Raw genomic sequence first — 15895 nt, 5'->3', positions numbered from 1 at the left:
AATTAATCTTGATGGAGCATGTTTGACATTCTTGTCGGTGACAAACCCAATGATCGCGGATAAGATCTGAAGATCAGTCAAGGTTTCTTTTTTTTTTAACATATTTAGCGGTTCATACGGTCTCATGTTATTTAAAAAAATTTGATAGCGTTGTAATATATTTACTATTAAATTTATAAAATTTAATGTAAAACCATGAAATAAATATCTCCCGTATGGTGGCAAACTTTCATAATTTGGCAAGATAAGTTCTGGAACTCATTCTGGTGTTTTTTTGAAGTCTTTTTATGCTGACATAACACCCTATTTTTAATAAATAAAAACTACAACTTGATTTCTCTCTTTTAATTTTATTAAAAAATGCATGATATCACGTCAGCATAAAAAAACTTAAGAAGAACACTAAAAACTCCTCATTTTAGGAGTAATAATAGTAATGCAACCGATCGAGTAAGAGAATAGTTATTCATTTTAACGAGGGAAATGCAAATATGTTTACTTTTTTTTTTTTTTTTTTTTTTAAGTACATTGAAAACAAAACCAACAACTAACAAGCTTAAGCACAGAAGTAAAATAAACCAACTAATAGGTAAAAACTAACTACTGATTAGCTCAATATAAGGTGCATCTTTCCTACTTACGATGGGAATTGAGGGAAGGGAAGGGGAAGCAGTGAGAATGCGGCAAGAAAAAGATTTAGTTGTAGACCAATATGTCACTGAATACACACAAAAATTTACCTTTTTATTGACTGTTTTAACACTTCAAGAAATGTTTATTTGAATAGCCATTGGCCAGATTTTGAAAAATGATGGGGTGGGACTTTTATCAATCTCATCAGGACAACCGTTAAGAAATGGAAATATCATTATCATCATAACAAACCTCCTGTGAGGAGCCCACTAACGGATCTAATCTTTAATACCGATAGAAATCTTAGAGAATAGGGAGAAAAGACGTAAATAATTGGAATAATATTCGGGAGGAGTGCCGTTGCTCATTTTAGAGGTTTTTTGTTCCTTCTACGCTGATACAATATTTTTTATTTTTTAATAAAAATAAGAGAAAAAAAAAAATAAATTCAAGTTGTAAATTTTTTTTATTAAAAATAATGTGTCATATTAGTATAGAAAGATTCAAAATAATAATAATAAAAAAAAATGATTTTTCTACTCTACAATAATCTTTCATCAAGACACATAGAGTGTGGGACTCATGCATATAAGTCTTATATACGTGAATCTCATATACATGGATTTCACACCCAATATGTCTTGATATAGGATTGATGTAGAATAATGTGATGTACGAATAATATATCTCAAAATAACGTTAAGAGGAGTTCTACCATTTCTTAATGGCTTTGTTTGATAAGAGAAGGGGAACTAGTAGTGGGAGTTGGAAGTGATAGATGTGATATAAAGTAAAAATAATTTGTATAGAAAAGTAAAAAAGTTTCGTTTTGTAGTAAATTTTTTTTGTTTAAATAATAATAAAAAATTATTGATGTAATATAAAATTAAAATGTTTTGAAGTTAATTGTATTTAAAATAAGTGAAAAGGAGGAGGAAAAATTACCCAAGCCAAAGGAGCCCAATATTCATAGCCCTCAATTTATGGCGAGGAAGAGGTAGTTTTGACGAATCGCGACAAAGACGTGGCCGCAACACAAGGCAGGAATCCCTGCGCTTCAGGTGGGACCGTGGGAAGGGAAGGGTTATTCTCCCACACTATTTGGCCCTCTTATAAGTGTTTTACTTCTTCCAACTGTAAGATAACACCCAGATTATATATATATTCTAACAGATGATTTTCTTCTAAAAAGAATAAATCATAATGTTAATGGAAAAGAAAAGCAAGAGTGGTGTTTGCAATTCTAATAAGTTGATCAGATCAACCCATAAGAATTGCAGACACAGCTACTTGATCATTTCCCTTGACACAGTCATGTGAGATAATATTTAAGGAAAAAGTTCAAAAACATATTCAAACTACACAGTTGACAATTTTTTTTTTTTTTAAAAAAAAAATGCTAGCGATGATTAAAATAATTAATAAATCTCTTGGTAAAAAAAAATTAATACTTCTAGCATTTCTCATATTTTTTTTCAAACATTTAATCGGGACAATGCAAATAGCATTCTAATAAAACTCTTGTTGCCATCTTTGATCGTTCGGTGCTCGAAAACCAAACGTTTGACCCTCTATGACAGTAATAAAAACTTAGATCTAACTAAAAATAAAAAATAATCCTAATCCCATGCAATAATCCAACTCTTAATATATATATATATATAGAGAGAGAGAGAGAGAGAGTTAGAGATCCTAAAACACCATATATAACACACATACATGTTTAAACCAAGTATACTCAATCAAAACCCGATTCATTTTCTCAAAACATTTAAAGATAATAGATCTTATTTTCAAAGTAAATGACCATTGTAAATCAATCATCTAATATAAATCAAACTCATTGTAATAAATATATCGAGTTACTGTTTTGATTTCTAAAACCAAATATATGGTTTTAAAACTTGTGCAAGAACCATTACCTTTAAAGTAAACCATAAGCTTAACTAGGGTTGGCAATTCGGGTCGACGGGTCGGGTTTGTGTCGACCCGACCGATCCGATTTCACAATCGGGTCTAACACGAATCCGACTCGCTTATTAATCGGGGGTCAAAACCTTAAACCCGAACACGACCCGATTGCCAACCGAGTTACCCGAACACGACCTGGTAACCCGTTTACTTCCTTCGATTCACTGAACTCTAAAGAAGAATTGAAGAGGTTGGGGGAAATCAGGAGAGAAACACTATAAGAGAGATCAGTTGAGAGAGTGAGTCCGATCGGAGGGCTGGGTTGTTGGCCGGTGGAGTAAAAAATGATGCCGTGGTTGAGGACCCGAATTCTGGCCGATCTGCGGTGGAACGACGCCTTTAGAGCTAGAGATCACCAGCGAAGAGAGACCAAACCCATATGACCCGAAGAGCCGAGTAGACCCGAGAGGTAGGGAGACCAAACAGGATTACAGGAGTCGATCATCGGTGGTTCGGCGGAAGGACGATTTTCGGAAAGACCGAAAGACTGAAAGTGGTGAAAAGGTTCAAAACTCGAAAGGCATGCGGCTAGGGTTCTCATTTTCGAGCATCACGGTAGTTAGGTTCGGAGTATTGGGTTGGAGTTGGCCGGAGAGGTCAACGGGGCATGGGCTCGTGGCATCGAACTGTGAACGGCGGGTGATTCGGGTGAAGTTGGTGAACAAGTGAAAGACTGAAAAAGGGAAAGTGCTGTGAGTGGTGTGCGCGGTGTGGCTAGGGTTCCTTCGTTTCTACTTGGTGTCTTGGTTGAACTTTTTTTTTTTTTTTTTTTTTAATATAATCGTGTCATAATCGGGTTGACCCGAACCCGATAATAGTAAACTCAAACCCTGTTTTTTCGTGTCGTGTTTGTGCCAGGTTTGCGGGTCGTGTCAAAAATTGCCAAGCCTGAGCTTAACTTGTATCGATGGGATTAGCTAAATACTATGAAAAAGTAGGTGCATGAAGGAAAACAGTAAGTAAAAAGTTTGGATGATAATGATTACCTCAAGGTATAAGCTCTCAACGTTTGAGAATCAATTCTTTCAAGCAAAGGTCCTCTTACACTCCCCATTTCCTTTCTATCTCCCACTTTAGGATTTTTAGATGTTAGGGACAACAAAAATGATAGTTCTGGACGAGAGAGTGGTTATATGGTCATCCCATGCATGAGAAAAATGGTAGAAAGGTCTATTTTAATTTTTAACTGCTTGTAATTGCCTATCGATCATTCGTTTCTCGAGTCAATCGTTTGTTATTAGGGTTTTTACATCGAATGATCGATGGTAGCATTGATCGTTCGGATCTCAAAAATTTCTAAAATAATTAAACCTTTTAACACTTATGAGAAACATATGGACATAGATGCAATAGTGCTTATATTGTATAGCTAATTTCTACGCTATAACATTTACAAATAAATAGAAATTTTCGTGAATGGTAAATCAATAACTTTTGAAAATAATCGCCATTTAATTATACAGGGCATTACACTTAGAGGTAGATGATGCGTAATTAACCGTTGACTTTGGCACCCATATCTCTCTCTCACGCTAGGTTTTATAAACATTTAAGCGGATGCGTACGTCCAAGACTGTTAAAGAGAATTAGCCAGCTTGAGAGGGTGGCCGAGCCACCACCACCCCCATTAGGCCCTAGTTTTTTCGTGTTTATTTTTTTAAAAAAATAAAAATAAAAATAAAATTATAAGGTATTTTTGTCTTAATGAAAAAAATTAGGTTCATTTTTGTTTTTTTGCTGGCCTTGAAGGGGACGTTGACAATTTTTTGGTAATTTGGAGGAAACATTGTCCCTACCAAAATTTTAAGAGACATTGTCAATTGAGTAATAATTTGAGACGATTATGTAGACTTCTTCTCCCTTATATTAATTAAACTTCTTACAATAGGTTTAGACAATTTGCTTTTTTGTATTTATCCCTTTTAATTAAGATGGCATTGAAGTATATTATATGTAGATCTTATTAGAATGTTAGAATACTAATTAAATGATCAAATTCTTATTTTTTTTTTTTTTTTTTTTTTGAAGGGTATTCTTTTATTTTATTTGAATCATATGCCCCGTTTAGTAATCTCCTCCCCTTCCCCTTTCCCTCCCCTTCCCTTTGTGAGAATTTTTTTGTTGTGTGAAAATAGGAAGTGATTGATGTGATATAAAGTAGAACGAATTTATATGGAAAAGTAAAAAAAATTTGTATTGTAGTGAATTTTTTTATTTAATTAATAATAAAAAATTATTGATGTGATATAAAAAGTAAAAAAAAAAAATTAAATTTGATGTTTTTTGAAAAATGTAAAAGTAAGGGGGGAAAGGGAAGGGGAAGGAGAGGGAGTTAGTAAACGGGGCAATAGTCTTGACTCTTAAATTTAAACCATAGCGCTATAATGTGGATCTCAATTATAATAATAATAATAAAAAAAATTGTTATAATATTAAATTTAAATTGATAAAAGAGAGAGGAGCGGGAGTTTGTTTTTGTTTTCCCACGACATCATTTCATTTAATAAAGTCAAAAATTAAATCTGAACTGTCCAAAGAACTACAACAAAATGACAAATTACTGTCAAATTTTTTCACTGCACAGAAGTCGAAGCAATAACTTTAATAGTAATATTATATGTTACATTTTATGGTGCGTTTGGGTATTAAATATTTCGAATATGAATAATATTCTGAATCTGTTTGTGAATTTCGAGGTAATGAAAATGTGTTTGGATGTTGAATAAAATTTAGATTCTTTTTGAATATATGTTTGGGTGTTGAATTTTGAGATTGGAAAAAAAATATTTTTTAATGATAGAAAGTGATTGGAAATGATTGGATTGTATGAAAAGTTGTGTATAATGATTAGTGTTATGAAAATAAGTATTAAATTTTTGAAATTGAAAAAAAATAATATTGAAAAATTGTAAATAATGATTGGTATGATGAAAATTAATCTTGGGAAAAATACCATTTTAGCCCTACAAACTGCCAACACTTCGACTCCGGTCCCCCAAACTACCAAAACCTTTGAAAAATGCCATATTTGATGAAAGATTCTCATATTACCCCTGCCACGTGTCACTTTTCAATTAAAAAAATAAAACTGATAATAAAAAAAACTCAAAAAAAAGTTTAAAAATTAAAAATTAAAAATTAAAAACTCAAAAAACTAAAATTTTATTTTTATTTTTATTTTTGACAAAAAAAAAAAAGAGGTTTGGGTTAATAGCAAAAATCTGGGTTAATAAAAAAAAAAAAAAAAGGCTGCTACACTCACGAGAGCAACATGGGGGACGGTTTCACAAATCATTTCTGCTACACTCACACCCAAAAGCTTACTCCCATCTTTATTTTTTGTGTTTTTTGGTTTTCTTCTCAGGCACAATAGGAAGATCGGTGCCCTCGAACCACCCACCCAAAACACGAACCACTCGGCACAACCACCCCGGAACACGTCGGCATCACCACCTCCAAGACAGTCACCACTGAGCGTCCATTTCCCAAGGCCATGGACGGTCGGCGACTGAGCTCGGGAAAGATCCGGCAGGAACCCACGCACACCAACGTGGGTTTGAGAGATCCAGCCAGAAATCCAAATCCGGCCGGAAAATCATGCCATCCAAAGCCCGAACTGCCCAAATCCGTCCATGCGTCCCGATCCAAACCCAGATCTGACCAGAAAACCGCCTAGATCTGACCGAGCATCCCGACCCGTCATCCTGATCCCGCCAGCCTTCCAAATCCCGTCGTCTTGAGCTTCTTCGCCAGCCGGAGAGAACGAGAGAGAGAGAGTTTTGTTTTTAAAAAGAAGAAAACAAAAGAAGGAAAAAGCTGGTTTGAGAGTAGCAATCAATGCTACGAGTCTGAAAAGCAGGTCCACCATGTCATCATTTCACCTCAAAATTCAAACCATATTCAAGCATCATTCAAGCATCATTCGGGTTTTATTCGGATTGGTTCCGGGTTCCGAGTTTTTGAAAAAATACCCGATTCGAATGTTGAAAAACATTCGAACCAAACACACCATTAATCTCACTTTATTTATGTAATACTGTGAATTAATATTTAATTTTTTGAAAATAATAATTAATTATATTAAGATAAAAGTATAACTTTTAACATTTTTCATTACAATTGAAAGATCGAGAATAGATCAATATTTATTTCCAATTTTCCATACAGAGAATAACGGGGTGTCTTAAAAATAAAATGAAAAGTCAAAGTCGTCCACGTGGCATGACATGATTGGAAGTCCCCAAAAAAAAAAAAAAAAAAAAAAAACCTATACTCTGTATTTGACTGTATCCAAGAAAAGCTTAAAGCACCTCCGGGAGGCCAACGGACTGCTTCTACAAATTCAAATTAAAGAAAAAGGCAGATGAGAGAAGCTTATGATGAAACAACGGAACTATTCTTGCCAACACCGTTTCACATTCAAACATATTTGTTTTTTCTCTTTGACAACGCCGTCTCACTTCTCTCTTGAACGACTCCAAGACGGCGGGCAGGCACACCCAGTGACCCACAAACAAAAACAAATATATTTTCCAAAATCAAATAAAAAGAAAAGAAACACTCTTTCTCTTTCAAAACACCAGCTTCCTCTAAGCTGTACACGCACACATTATTACCACACTCTTACGCGCTTCCGGTTTATATATATATTTCTCCATAAATCCCCTCTGGTCTCTCTCTCTCTCTCTCTCTCTCTATCTCTGTTGCTGGCATTCAAACGAGTTCAAAATCCCAGACCCAAAAGCATGGCCTTCTTCCGTTTCCACCACCACTACTGCGTCGCCGTTTTCGTCGTGCTTACTATTTTACCCTTCTCGATCGCTCAGTCACTGCCGGCGTCGGGAAACGAGACGTGCAACGGGATTTACGTGTCGTACGCCTACACGGACGGAAGGGAGCTCACGCCGACTATGAAGTCCGACCCGGCCCGCCAACCGTACCGGTTCGAGTCGGTCCTCACGGTGCTCAACAACGGCCTTGTGGAGCTCAAGTCTTGGATGGTCTTCGTGGGGTTTCAGCACGACGAGATCTTGGTCTCCGCGGCCAACGCCGTGCTCGCCGACGGGACCAGACTGCCGGCGGGAGTGGGGAACGGCACAATTTTCTCTGGGTCCCCGGTGACGGACCTCAAGACGGCGGTGGATACCGCCGGCGACCCGACCCAGACGCAGGTCCAGGTCAACCTGGTGGGGACACAGTTCGGTGTGGCTCCCCCTGCCGTTCCGATGCCGACTAACATCTCGCTGGCCAATGATGGGTGGGTTTGCAATAGCTTAACTTCTTCAGGTAAGATTTTCTTTGTTTTGATTTCGTTTCGTGGTTTTTTGAAATGGATATTTGGTGATGCTCTTCGTTTTTGGGTGTTCTTTTTTTTTTTTTTTTTGAATTCTTTTTGAATTTTGTTGGATATTCCAGTATTTGGGATATTAGATTGTTTTGAGATGTAGTAGTGGTTCTTCCGGGAGATTTGTGATCTGGGTTATATTTAGCGGATCAGGGCGTTCTAGATTTTCTAGTGTAACTTCGAGGTTTAGTTCTTAAAATCTGAACAATATCATTTTGCCACGACAGAATAGGATGGTGGTGTACCCTCAGATTTGGTTGTGAAGGTTGTTTCACTGGAGAATTGTCAATTGGGCCAAAGACGAAAAGAGGAAAACCATCAGTAATATGCAAAACACTTTATTGGTGTTAGTTGTGTTGTTTTGTTTAGAGAATTGGATCAAGACTTTGTCAGCATTTCCTACTATTATGAATTGGACCATATCAAAACCTGTGTGAGAGAAACTGTTTTTTTGTGTGTTTGCCTCATTTTGTTGACTTGTGTGATAAATCTTTGCGTGCCTCTTTCATGAGGAGAGACTTGTTGGGTTCATAACTACCATAGAAAAAGAGTCATGATTGTGATAGAAAATGAAATGGAGCCTGAAAGAAAGTTCTTCCTTCTTGAAAATCCATTATTTAGCTATTTCTTTCTTGTTGTAGACACATTTATTATTATTATGTTTTATATATTTGTATGGTTTTTATGATGATTTGGGGTTTGAGCTTGAATAGAATGTGTTCATGAGCATGAATGGTGGTTTCTCAGGGAATGGGACGACAGCAGTCTGTTGCACACAAGACCCAAACTTTAAATCAAACATCACATTAGATGATGGGTTCCTGCCTCGCCAGAGTGGTGACCTTACTATAATGTATGATGTTACTCAAACATATGACTCGAGTTACTGGGCAAAGGTCACAATTGCTAACCATAATCCTCTTGGCCGTCTTGATAACTGGAAATTGAGCTGGCAATGGACGAAAAATGAGTTTATCTCTGCAATGAGAGGGGCATATCCATCTGTTGTTGATTCTTCTGGATGCATATTTGGCCCACAAGGAGCATATTACCAGGCTAAGGACTTCTCCCAAGTGTTAAATTGTGAAACAACACCGACCATAATTGACCTGCCTCCGACGAAGTACAATGACACAGCTGTTGGGCTGATCCCCTATTGTTGCCGAAATGGTACAATCTTGCCACAAGAGATGGACCTAAGCAAGTCGATTTCAGCATTTCAGATTGAAGTGTATAAAATGCCACCAGATCTCAACCGGTCTCTGCTTACACCACCACGGAATTGGAAGATCAACGGTACAATGAACCCTAATTATCAATGTGGCCAGCCAGTGCGGGTGAGTCCTAGCGAATTCCCTGACCCAAGTGGCTTACCATCGAATACAACTGCAGTTGCCAGCTGGCAGGTGGTCTGCAATATAACACATCCCAAGGGAGAAAGCCCCAAATGTTGTGTCTCATTTTCTGCTTACTACAATGAGTCTGTCATTCCATGCAAAACTTGTGCATGTGGGTGCCCTAGTAACAATGCTCGAACTTGTAGTGTGACAAATCCAGCTATGCTTCTTCCACCAAATGCACTTCTTGTTCCTTTTGAAAATCGGACTAGCTTGGCTACAGCTTGGGCTCAACTTAAACATCAGCCGGTGCCAAACCCAATGCCCTGTGGAGATAACTGTGGGGTTAGTATTAACTGGCATTTGTATACAGACTACAGTAACGGATGGAGCGCAAGAATCACGATATTCAATTGGGAGGATACTTCCTTTGCTGATTGGTTTGCTGCAGTGCAATTGGACAAGGCCACCCCCGGTTTCCAAGCAATGTACTCGCTCAATGGAACTACCTTGGCCTTGAACGGTGTCAACAATACCGTATTCATGCAGGGTAATCCAGGACTAAACTATCTTGTGGCTGAAACTGATGGAGCTGACCCGCAGAAGGATCCTAGGGTGCCTGGGAAACAACAGTCTGTGATCTCCTTTACCAAGAAATTGACCCCTGGAATTAATGTACCTAATAGAGATGGGTTTCCCACTAAAGTATACTTCAATGGAGAGGAGTGCTCACTTCCTTCAGTAATTCCAAGCGGTGGCAGTAGAAAGGGCCCAGCTTTAGCACTTTGGATCCTAGCAGTTATAGTGTTCATGTTGATGCAGCAATAGCTGGGGGATGAGGCATTGCTTGGTTTTGCAGTTGCTGCTGATTTTTTTATTCTTTCAGTGATTAGATTAGCAGAAGACGTGTACACTCTGATTGTTACATACAGGATGTTATGATACTCCAACTATGGCTTCGTAGGCTTGGCGAGAAGAAAATGAAAACGATGACACGTGAACGGCAAGTTTTCGAAGTGATGTAGAATTTTATGTTGTGTAAACATCATTGAACTCTGTTGCTCAATTTGATTCTTCATGCTGTGTTTCATGTCTCCAACTCTCTCCTCTTGTTTGATGTTTTGAGCAGATGAGATTCTTTACTGTGACTTAGGTACAAGACAAGTAGACTGTTGTCTAAAGGAAAAAATAGTTTTCACCCTGTTTCTGGGTTTCTCTTTTCTTTTTTTCCTGGATTTTGTTATAGGTAAATTGAATTTTTCTTGCGTTCACCATTGTCATGGCAACACTTGCTTTTGGATGAGAACAGTTTCACAATCCACCTGCACTGTTCAGTGGGAAATAAAAAAGAAGGAATCACCCGGATTCCCCGGATTATCTTAATCCTAGCAAGCAGAACATCCATCTCCAGGACTGCAAATGGTGAAACCATGTTACAGTCCTTCAATGCTTAGGACTTGAAGTCCGTTTGCCTGGTCTCTCAAGTATTTGAGTTTTATAAGGAGTCTTTAATTGTAAGTTGTTTTATATTTAGGGTCTTTGAGTCAGTAAGAGTTTAAAAGTCTTTCTTTAAATCAATTTTATGAATAAAACTAATAAAGAGTAGTTTATTTTCAAACCCTTATTTGAAGAAAATTCAGGTTCCTTCTATGAACCTATCCTAAATTATCCCGTTTGATATTCATGTTCTAACATAACACAAAGATCAGCTAAAAGTGAATGACCATAATTATGGATCGGCACGGAAGGAAAGAATCAAAATGTTCACGTCTCGGGCAAGTTGGTCAATTAGACATAAATCTTACGGCAGAAAACTTCAAGTAAAAAATGTCCTTATGATTTGATCAGTTAGATAAATTCCTTGTTCTTATTTCTTTGGAACGACAATTGGAATGAAGCCTAAATTTAGCTTATCCACACCAAGTCTTATCCCAACCATTAAGTGTTTGTTGAACATTCTTGTTTGCAATTACATTTTTATAGAGCCAGATCTCCTTGTTAATCATAGGGTGATAATATGCCCCCGAGCAAAGCAATGTTATTTAGTAAACTGTTATATAACTATCATATAATTAAAATGACATGACAGTAAAAATCAGCTTTTGAATTAAAAAAGACTTGTAAAAAGAAAAACTTGGGGTTGATTTTCACTGCCATGTCATTCTAGTCATATAACAGTCATATATCGGTCTACTAAATAGCATTTCTCATTCAAGAAATCAGATATCCTGTACCTAAAATGGAAAGCAGAATGAACCATGGAGTCACGTAATAAAGTGGTTGCCACATAAAGCTATTATAAAGCATAAGTGAGAACCTCCTCAAATATTAAGTACAGGAAAACAACCACAAAAGAATACCAAGACTTATGTCTTGAGCAATAAAATGGAATATATACATCATTTTCAATTGCTAAATAAGAGAGAAAAAAAAAAAATTGAAGAGAAAAAAGAGAGAGAGAGAGAGAGAGAGAGAAAAACATCCAAACTTGACCTGTTATTAGAGTTAGAAAAGCTCCTACAAATCTGCAGATGTATCAAAACCTTGTCTCCACATGAGCCCAAAACCAATGGAAGCCTTCACAAGCACCCTAAAATTAGTAGCTTCTTTCTGTATTTTGCTACTAACAGCAGTCAAAATTTGCATGTACGCCTTTGCGTATCATGCAGTGGCAACTTACCTGCTTCACTATTTGTTCCAACGTAATTGATTCATCTCAATTATCCATTGGTCTGATCCTTAAATCTCCAAGTTAAAGTGGCATAGCAGGCTATTCACAAAGGACGATGCAAATAAGTGAAATAATTTAGCCCTGTATCTTCAGGTAGAAAGTTGAATCTCCATTGTATGATTGCAGGTTAAAATTCCATCTGCGGTAGCAAGTATGTACATCAGAACTGCAAGCATAGAAAGAACTGGAACATGAACCACTTTCTACACGGGAATATTATCCATGGAATACCCATCAAAGTCGAACTCAGTTTCAGCCGGTCCGATACCTCCTTGCTGCTGAAAAACAGAAGAATTTTCTGTATCAGTGACAAAAAATACATAGATTACATAAAACCCATCGCAAACATCTAAATGACAAACCTGTTTGAGAAGTGCACTCATGAGATCCTCCTGACCAAAGTGTTCAGGAAAGACGGTTATCTGACTGCTTGCATCAGGAATTCTCTCAGCCTTGATCCTGACAGAATTGTCAACAAGAAGGTTATTAAGGTGTTGACCAACATTTTGTGTATTCCTTTGCTCAGTACCTTCCACCACTGAGAACATTGCCCTGCCTAGGGCAGATGCATTCCTGTTCTGTCCACTCCTTTGGCTAGAAGAGTAGCAGCCTTGATGAACTAAAACCGATGGTGAGACTTCAAGGCTGCCTTGAATAGGGTTTGGATTTTGAGAGGCATCAAAGTGCAAGCCAACATTCTGTAACTCCCAATCTTGGGATTTGTGCTGATGCAAGTCATTGAAAATATCATAACTATGTAAAAATCCCGGTGATTCTTTCATTTCTGAGCTAACCTCTTCATGAAATGCTCCTTTAGATGTGACACTGGATATCCCAGGAGTACTTCCAAGAGGGAAACTGTTGCCAGGCAATTCTGTGGTGTGGTTCATTGGAAAACTCAGCATTGAAGTTGTTGGCGGAACTTGATTGTACCCTGTCCCTCTGCCATTATCACTAATACCATTTCTTCCTATAACCCCACCAGCAATGCCATTTGACATAATAGGCTGTCCTATGGATGATGGAAGCCTAGGAACATGACTGCCAGTAGATTCATTTAGTATCTGGCCTCTTGACTGTGGTTGAGCCATCTGCATCAGCAAAGAGCTACTTTGTCCTCCATGGGCATTGACTTGCATATTCAGGCCCCCAAGTGACTGCGCAGACTGGTGCAAAGTGGCAAGCTGCTTTGGCTCCATATTTGTTGGGATTCCATGAAGTAAATTCATTGGTTTACTATTGCTCAGATGTTGCTGTTGCCCCTCTCCAAACCTTAACTTTGGATTTTCAAAGCTAAAAAGGTTCCTTTGATCAACCAGCGGCATTTGAATGCCGGATTTTGTGGTTGACCTACCAAGTCCGGCCGCTTGAAGTGTGGCAAGACTTTGTGCAGGTAGTTGACCACTAACAGCAAGAGTTTGAAGGTCAAGCCCGTTGAGCGAAGACATCGGTCCAAAAGATGCTTCTTGAGGGCTGATGAAAGAATTATTCAGACCACTTTGGTGCGGTGGAACCCCACTTAGCCTTCTAAGGTACAAGCGATATTTCTGTACCGAAATGTTGACTAGTCAGTTTATAATAAAGATTTTTTTTTTTTTTTTTTAAATGGCCATTTCATGGAATACACAACAAGTCACACAAAAACAGTACATATAAGCATGAATCACAAACTTTTATATGCTCCTTGGAATATTGCAATTTAGGTGCAATTGTACCATACCTGAAGGTGACTAGCAACATTTTCTCTAGTGAGCCCAGGAACATTCATCAACTCCAGAATTTTCTTAGGAACAGCCTCTGTACGCATTCGACACGTGATAAAGTAAGAGGAAACAGAGATGGTTGAAATAAAATAAACAGACATAACACATAACATAAAAAGAGTAATTCCAAAAAAAATAAAAATCAAACTCGCAAGGGAAGGTTAAAGCCTGATACAGAATCCAGTTCGTGTAGCCACTGTAACATAGATTTCAGTCAGAAGCATGAGCTTAGCATTAGGCAAAATGAAAGATGTAAACAACGAAAACAAGTTTGATTATGACTTGCATCGCGTAAGTCCACAACTGCAAAATTCGTTTCTACAAGATTTTGATACTTTGTTTCTCTAAACATGTAACTTGAAGAGGTACTATGCTATGGTATATAGGTCAGGCAAGAAATAATTGAGTAGCAAATTGAGAGATGCAGGTGAAGAATACGCACTGTCAATGCCTAGTTGATTAACAGCAGCAACAAACTGCTGATGGAGCTCAACGGACCAAACTACCCGTGGCTTCTTCAATGTGGATGAATCATCCCTGTCATCAGCATCTTCTTCCTCATCCTTCCTCTTCTTCGAGTTTTTCCAATTCCCTTCATTAGCTGAGGATGAATAATCCACATCTTCCGATGGCTTTTGCTGCCGATCTCCATCTTCGACACTACCCGATTGCTCCACGTCCTTCCACCCACCACCATTCTTTCTCTTCCGAACCACATGCTGCCATATGTTCTTCAATGCTTCAATCCTGACCGGTTTGATTAGGTAGTCACAGGCACCATGAGTCACGCCCTTCATGACAACATTTTTGCCATCATCTGCCGACATCACTGTTCAATTACATAAATCAGATACTGCGGATTCATGGAGTAACAAAACCTATTCACACTGAATAAGAGGGTACATACTGATTACAGGCAGGTCCATCTCTAGCCCAATGAGCTCCAGGAGTTTGAATCCATCCATGTCGGGCATGTGAACATCGCTTATAACAATATCGTACCCGTTTTTGTTCTCTCGAAGCAACGACAATGCGATCTCCGCTCGATTGCATTTGGTAACTGAAATATCACAAAACAAACTAAATCAATCATTCAACGATTTAAACAAACAAACCCTTCTAGGAACAAAGAGATGCACAAAAAATGGTTCTGAATGCACAAATTGAAACTCAAATTGATCTCTGAAACAAGATAAATAAATAAAAAAGTAGGAGAAATTTCTAAAATACAAGCTATGTTGAAGCAAATCACAATCTTTATCAATGTCAACAATACCAATCCAACTAGAATTACAGCTGAAAGTGTTAAAGAAGTAGAAAACTATAGCCAACAATCAAGAAGTTCATGTCGTTCCCCCTTCTACCACAGATTCCCAGTTCCATCCACAAAAACAGAAAACTTTAAAAGACAACAATTGAAATATGGAAAGAGCATATATGCTTGTAGCAAACTAGCCCAAAAGAAAATAAAATCATATTCTTAACCAAAACAAACTGAGAGAGCCCAAGAAACAACGCAAAAAGAGAGGGAGAGAACCTTAATTAAAGAGTAGCAAAGAGAAATTAACAAAGAATACCATCATAAAGACAAGTCCTTAGCATCTTCTCCAAGATCACAAGGCATGTGGGGTCATCATCGACGACCAGGACGCGCAGTCCCGCCGGGAACTTGTCCGGAACGACGTCGCCGGCCTTCCAAGCTGCGCTTGAACTAGCCGTTGACATCGATCCCTTCCCAATACTCGGATTCATTCCTAAAGAAACAAAATCCCAAATCCCAAAACACAAAAACAGAGAGAGATTCTTTCAAGAGAAACTGAATCACATAGTTGAACTTGGCATCAAAAGCTTGACACCCAGTTCGAAACCCGAAGAACCCAATTGAGTTATGCAAGAATCTGAGGGAAAGAGAAAAAACGAATTTGAGCTTGTAACTATATTTTCTGGGTGATTGCTGAAGTTGAAGACCTCGGCTCTGCTTTGCTTTGCTCTGCTTCAATCCAAGCTCGATCTCTCTGTTTTTGGGTTATGATTTTTTTTTTTTCACTAAATTATTTTCTGTGTTCTTTGATTATTTTATTTATAGGTGGGTCACTCCTGGAAGAGTGGATCCAGC

General features: G+C 37.8%; 2 protein-coding genes across 3 annotated transcripts; one reads left to right on the top strand and one right to left on the bottom strand.

Moving 5' to 3' along the window:
* Positions 1-7253: 7253 nt before the first annotated feature.
* LOC133881165 (COBRA-like protein 7) lies at positions 7254-10556 on the top strand. The gene is made up of 2 exons (XM_062320122.1): positions 7254-7890; positions 8696-10556. The coding sequence occupies exons 1-2, from the start codon at positions 7350-7352 to the stop codon at positions 10111-10113; spliced, it is 1959 nt and encodes a 652-aa protein (XP_062176106.1). The 5' UTR covers positions 7254-7349; the 3' UTR covers positions 10114-10556.
* A 998-nt stretch (positions 10557-11554) lies between these two features.
* Positions 11555-15832, bottom strand: LOC133881151 (two-component response regulator ARR2-like). 2 transcript variants are annotated; one of them, XM_062320107.1, is made up of 6 exons: positions 15357-15832; positions 14687-14839; positions 14222-14608; positions 13737-13813; positions 12379-13563; positions 11555-12294 (listed from the first exon to the last, which is right to left on the bottom strand). In XM_062320107.1, exons 1-6 carry the CDS (start codon positions 15529-15531, stop codon positions 12220-12222), a joined length of 2052 nt encoding a protein of 683 aa, XP_062176091.1. In that variant the 5' UTR covers positions 15532-15832; the 3' UTR covers positions 11555-12219. The 2 variants fall into 2 exon arrangements, with proteins under 2 accessions (XP_062176091.1, XP_062176099.1); XM_062320115.1 differs by having other exon boundaries at positions 11555-12291.
* Between the last annotated feature and the right edge of the window lie 63 nt (positions 15833-15895).

The sequence above is a fragment of the Alnus glutinosa genome, chromosome 1, assembly GCF_958979055.1.
Source record: "Alnus glutinosa chromosome 1, dhAlnGlut1.1, whole genome shotgun sequence".
Taxonomy (NCBI): Eukaryota; Viridiplantae; Streptophyta; class Magnoliopsida; order Fagales; family Betulaceae; genus Alnus; species Alnus glutinosa.
The sequence above is the reverse complement of the archived record's forward strand: the minus strand, read 5'-3'. Positions and strand labels throughout refer to the sequence as shown.